This window comes from Acanthochromis polyacanthus, chromosome 24, assembly GCF_021347895.1.
Source record: "Acanthochromis polyacanthus isolate Apoly-LR-REF ecotype Palm Island chromosome 24, KAUST_Apoly_ChrSc, whole genome shotgun sequence".
In the NCBI taxonomy this organism is placed as follows: Eukaryota; Metazoa; Chordata; class Actinopteri; family Pomacentridae; genus Acanthochromis; species Acanthochromis polyacanthus.
In genome coordinates this window covers 1,810,494-1,816,582 of record NC_067136.1, presented here as the reverse complement: position 1 = coordinate 1,816,582, position 6,089 = coordinate 1,810,494, and the positions used below count along the sequence as shown (strand labels likewise).

General features: G+C 38.5%; 1 protein-coding gene across 1 annotated transcript; it reads left to right on the top strand.

The window, feature by feature from the left end:
• Positions 1–2,253: 2,253 nt before the first annotated feature.
• LOC110947949 (GTPase IMAP family member GIMD1-like) lies at positions 2,254–6,082 on the top strand. Its single transcript, XM_022189306.2, has 3 exons — positions 2,254–3,639; positions 3,725–3,984; positions 4,189–6,082. The coding sequence occupies exons 1-3, from the start codon at positions 3,486–3,488 to the stop codon at positions 4,462–4,464; spliced, it is 690 nt and encodes a 229-aa protein (XP_022044998.2). The 5' UTR covers positions 2,254–3,485; the 3' UTR covers positions 4,465–6,082.
• Positions 6,083–6,089: the final 7 nt, after the last annotated feature.

The window sequence follows — 6,089 nt, the reverse complement described above, 5'->3', positions numbered from 1 at the left end:
TTGCTTCCTGAATGCCGGTGTAATTATTTGTCTGTTTTGTGTCAATCTGAAGTCTAAGGAGGTGGTTCATGATGAAAAAAGTTTCCTACATATGAATCTAACATTATTTTTTCCACCTAACATACTCTGGTGTCTGTTTTAAAGGTTGAACATGACGTTAAAATCATTCAGATTTTAGTTTTGGTCTTTGATAAAGAAAAAGGTCCACACATGGCGGCCATTTTGTATTTGATCTCTTACTGTTATTGCTAGCAGTTAGCTTGACGACCTCACAAACCTGAATATATTTATACACACAGTAACTGTTTTAATATTTCACGGTAAAAATAACCGGATGACGTCATTAAGTACGCTGGTGTTCCAAATGCAGTTTAGCCTCGATGCATTCTCATGTTCTTGCAAGTCCGGACTCGGCAAGAACGAACTTGCGTATTTAGAACTGAGAAACGACCTCATGTCATTACTGCCTAAAACAGGACGTTAGCTTGTCTACCAGCTGCTAATAAACAAATATATACAGATTTGGTCATTCAAAATATGAAATATCAAAACAAACATCAGGAAAAACAAGCTGAGAACACACCGCTAGCGATGTTAGCATGCTGCTAACCTTGGAATAATTACAAAGACTGATCTAGAATCAGATAGTTTAGCTTTACCTCTGGATTTTATACAGTTTTTAGTGTTATGGAAAAACATTTTTAGTTAATTTCATTCATTTAATTTGACAGAATCTATAAAATAACAGCTGAATGTTTTAAAACAACAGTTTAGTGAACATTCTTCTGTTTTCTGCTGCCTAAAAATCAACAAACTCTCTTCAGAAACAGTTTAGCATGTTCTGGTGTTTTGGACCAGAACCAGGAGGTGATTCTGTGGGTTCTAATGAGAAGCAGCCATGAAGTCAACATTTACATTTTATCTGATTCTGCTGCTTCTCACATGTTTTTCTACAGACGCTTTTCCTCCACAGCAGAACTCTGGAGAGCTAGAAAATGCTTTACATGACATTTAAATGACATTTAAACAACATTTATACACATTTAAATGTATTTAAACGACATTTAAATGACATTTAAACACATTAAACGATATTTAAACACATTTGAATGATAATTTAAACACATTTAAACAACATTTAAACACATTTCAACAACATTTAGAGAACATTTAAACACATTTGAACGACATTTAGAGGACATTTAAACATATTTAAGCACATTTAAACAACATTTAGAGGACAGTTAAACATATTTAAACACATTTAAACACATTTAAACACATTTAAAAAACATTTAGAGGACATTTAAACATATTTAAACACATTTAAACGACATTTAGAGGACATTTAAACATTTAAACAACATTTAAACACATTTGAACAACATTTAGAGGACATTTAAACACATTTAAACACATTTAAACGACATTTAGAGGACATTTAAACATTTAAACACATTTTAACACATTTAAACACATTTAAACAACATTTAGAGGACATTTAAACATATTTAAACACATTTAAATGACATTTAGAGGACATTTAAACACATTTAAACACATTTAAACGACGTTTAGAGGACATTTAAACATTTAAACACATTTAAACACATTTAAATGACATTTAGAGGACATTTGAACACATTTAAACACATTTAAACGACGTTTAGAGGACATTTAAACATTTAAACATATTTAAACACATTTAAACGATGTTTAGAGGACATTTAAACATTTAAACACATTTAAACACATTTAAACAACATTTAGAGGACATTTGAACACATTTAAACACATTTAAACGACGTTTAGAGGACATTTAAACATTTAAACATATTTAAACACATTTAAACGACATTTAGAGGACATTTAAACATTTAAACAACATTTAAACACATTTGAACAACATTTAGAGGACATTTAAACATATTTAAGCACATTTAAACAACATTTAGAGGACAGTTAAACATATTTAAACACATTTAAACACATTTAAACACATTTAAAAAACATTTAGAGGACATTTAAACATATTTAAACACATTTAAATGACATTTAGAGGACATTTAAACATTTAAACAACATTTAAACACATTTAAACAACATTTAGAGGACATTTAAACATATTTAAACACATTTAAATGACATTTAGAGGACATTTAAACACATTTAAACACATTTAAACAACATTTAGAGGACATTTGAACACATTTAAACACATTTAAACAACGTTTAGAGGACATTTAAACATTTAAACATATTTAAACACATTTAAATGACATTTAGAGGACATTTAAACACATTTAAACACAGTTTTTCTCAGGATTATGTTAAAATCAGCATCCAGAAACTTTTCTGCAGCTGCTGAGTTGGAAAAAAACCATAACTTAAATGAGACGTTAATATTTATAGAAGCCCATCTGGTTTGTGTCTGCTCATAAAGATAACGCTGAGCTTCATCTGCATCCTCGTCACGCTGCTTCCTGGTTACCGGTTACTATGGTTACGGCTGCTACTTCCTGCTGCCGGTCCTGGAGGTTCTAAATGTGATGATTTAGTGTCATTTTTTTGTGTTTCAGTAGTGATTTTGCGTATTTTTATAGTTATTTTATGTATTTTTATAGCTGTTTATGTGCTTTTATAGTTCTTTTGTGTTTTATTGTTATTTTATGTCTTCTGTTACATATTTTATGTGTTTCTTTCACCTACAGCTGCTTCTCTGACAGTTTATGATCCCATAAAGCAGCAGATGAGGATCAGAAGAGTTAAACTTTAACCAGATATAAACATCCTCCAGGACAGGAAGTGTGTGTGTCTGTGTGTCTCACCTGCTCAGGTAAAACCACTGGCTGCAGGTTAGAACGTAGATTCATTTAAAACCAGCTAGAATTCAGCTTTAATGTAACACACGCACCACTAAAGACAATTTAAACCAGTTTCAGGAAGAAGAGCAACGCCAGGAAAGACTGGGATCAGAGGTCTGTGTTTTATTCATCACTCTTTGTGCTCATTTTTTTGTCATTTTTGATCATTTTGTGTAGTTTTGTGATCATTTTGTGTAGTTTTGAGGTCTTTTTGTAGTATTGTGGTCAATTTGTGTCGTTTTGTGTTAATTCTTGTGTAGTTTTTGGTCATTTTTGTAGTTTTCTGGTCATTTTTTGTGCTTTTGTTGTCATGTTATGTAGGTTGTGGTCCTATTGTGTAGTTTTGTGATCATTTTGTGTAGCTTTGTTATTTTCCGTAGGTTTATGATCATTTTTTGTCGTTTGTGGTCATTTTGTGTAGTTTTGTGCAGTTCTTGGTAATTTCTTGTCATTTTGTCATCTTTTTTGTGATCACTTTGTGTGGTTTTCTGGTCATTTCATGAAGTTTTGTGTAGTTTTCTGGTAATGTTGTGTAGTCTCTTGTTCATTTGTTGTAGTTTTGTGCTCATTTTGTGTCATTTCTTAGTCGTCAAATTCACGTCAAAACTTTATTTAATATAGATGGAGCGCCGTTGTCATGGAAACAAACCCAATGACGTCCTCAGCAGGTGGTTCGGTCGCCACGGTGATGACCAGCGTAGCATCCTGACATTGAACGTGTTGTTGCTAGGCGACAGGCAGAGTGGGAGGAGCTCCGTGGGGAACGCTCTGATTGGTCAGATGGAGACTTTCTAGTTTTGCTTATTGTTTTGACTCTCTGTAAACATTTAGTTTATTATTTATTGTTTATTAATCCTCAGGAGGACACGAGTTCCAGACGGGTGTCAGCGTCGGTGGCGTCTCCATGACGACCGACTGTCAGGTCCTCAGCCGACGGTTTCCACAGTACTTCAGACGTCAGGGGGCGGAGTCTGACCTCCTGCTCAGAGTGGTGGACACGCCCCCTCACATGCCCCGCCCACACACGTTGCACGAGCTCTGCCCCGAGGGCGTGCACGTGATCATCATCGTAGTCAGAGTGGACCAGCAAGAAAACACACAACTGATGGAACACACAGAGGTACACACTGACACAGACCTACACACACATGCCTACACACACACACGTCTATTTTGAGTGTTTTGTTGTTATATTGTGTGTAATAGCATTTGTAGTTATTTTATTTTTTGTTGTGGTCCTGTTGTGTAGTTTTGTGGTCCTGTTGTGTAGTTTTGTGGTGATGTTGTCCATCTTGTTTCTGATCAGTTGTTGGTTTTCTTTCAGGCTCTCTTGGGTCCAGATTTTCGTCGTCACGCTGTCGTCGTTTTCACTCATTCTGATCGACTCAAAGAGGCGGGGCTTCACCCGTCCGTCTTCCTCAGCCAGACCCCTGATTGGCTGAGAGCCCTGGCCAAGGAGGTGGTTGGCGGAGTGTGTTTCCTGGACAACAACTGTGATTGGCCGTCAATCCGCGGACGGCCTCTGAGGGAACGATTGCTCCGCCTCTCGGCAGGAAACCAGCACAGAGCTGTTAGGGTCCAGACAGAGGTCTCACTCTGAGGCAAATTTCAGAAACGTGCAGGTGGGGACAGGAAAATACTAAAATAAACATCTTCTAAAATAGAGGAAATTTCTTTTAATTAAAATACATTCCTATAACTCTGAGGTCACTTATTTTGTATTTTTTGTATTTTCAAGTGTAAAAATTATTTGTAAACCAATAAAATTAAATGTAAATGTGTCAAAATGTGCTTTAATGAAAATGTTATTGAGGAAGTCAGTTTTTATTAGTGGGCCCCTACCAACAGTAAACAACAACTCTGAGCGCTTCAGCACCTGGATTAGCTTGTTCTGCCTGCCAGCAGAATCAACTTTATTGACAATTTTAACTGTTTCTGGAACAGGCCAGAATTCTTTAACAGTGATGGCATTAATCCAAACAGGTCCGGCAGATCACTTTTAATCTCTAATATCCGATACACCGTCCACACTTCAGACTGACGAGTGCCAGTGTTTACATCCATCTCTTCTTCACGCCCCACTGAACCACCTCCCAGCCACAGCGCCCCCCTGTGTCCCCTCCTGGAACTCCCCTATCATTCCCTCTATCACTGTCAGTCCACCCACTGTCCCTCCCCTCTGGCTCCCCCTGCCTGCCACCATCTCTCCACCAGAACTCAACAAGTTGCCAAATTCCCACCATCATTAGCTTCTGACCACCCTGACAGTTCACCCCCAGAAACTGCCATCTTGCCAACCTCCGCCCACTTCCCTGGACCTCACAGCCTCGTCCCCAGAAGCCTTCCTCTCACCACACATCCACACTTCTCCTGAACTTTGCCCTCTTCAACACCCATTCCGTCACCAGCAAAGGCCCCATTCTACAAGAATTCATTCTGGACAATAAACTGGACTTCCTCTGTCTAACTGAAACATGGCACAAACATGTGCACATGGCACAAAACCACTGGATTTCTACCCACTCAACCAAGCCACACCTTCCGGATACACCTACCTCAACACACCACAACCAGAAGGTCGAGGAGGTGGCATCACAGTCATCCACAAACAGGTCTTCACAACCATCCCACTTTCCATCCCCTCCCCACCCACTCTCTTTTGAACTCCTTCACCCCAAACAATCCCTCCATCCTCCTGTCCCACCTTAAATCCTCTGATAACATCACTGGCACCACCATCACCTGGTTCACATCTTATCTCATCAATAGACAACAGTTCATCAAGGTCAACAACTACACATCCTCCACCGTCCCTCTGTCCCATGGTGTCCCTCAAGGATCAATCCTTGGCCCCCTCCTCTTTATCCTGTACCTCCTCTCCCTCGGCAACATCATCTGCAGCCACAACCTCCACTTCCATTGCTATGCCGACAATATCCAACTGTACATCTCCACCAACACCATCTCCACCACCACCCTACACTCTCTCTCCAGTTGCTTGGCCTACATTAAATCCTGGATGAGTAAAACTTTCTTCTGTTAAACTGCGACAAGACTGACCTGGACCCAAATCACTCACACCATTTCCCCACTCCCCCATCACCACTGATAACACCACCCTGTCTCCTTCCACTCACATCATAATCTTGGTGTGACATTTGACACCAACCTCACCTTTGAACCCCACATTAATCAGATCACCAAAACTGCTTTTTTCCACCTCCA

Bases quoted from the DNA above. Each gene is read 5' to 3' on its own strand.
- LOC110947949 (XM_022189306.2), top strand. From the start codon at position 3,486: ATGGAGCGCCGTTGTCATGGAAACAAACCCAATGACGTCCTCAGCAGG. The intron at 3,640-3,724 runs GTCAGATGGAGA...ATTAATCCTCAG, and splicing joins CGTGGGGAACGCTCTGATTG to GAGGACACGAGTTCCAGACG. The intron at 3,985-4,188 runs GTACACACTGAC...GTTTTCTTTCAG, and splicing joins AACTGATGGAACACACAGAG to GCTCTCTTGGGTCCAGATTT.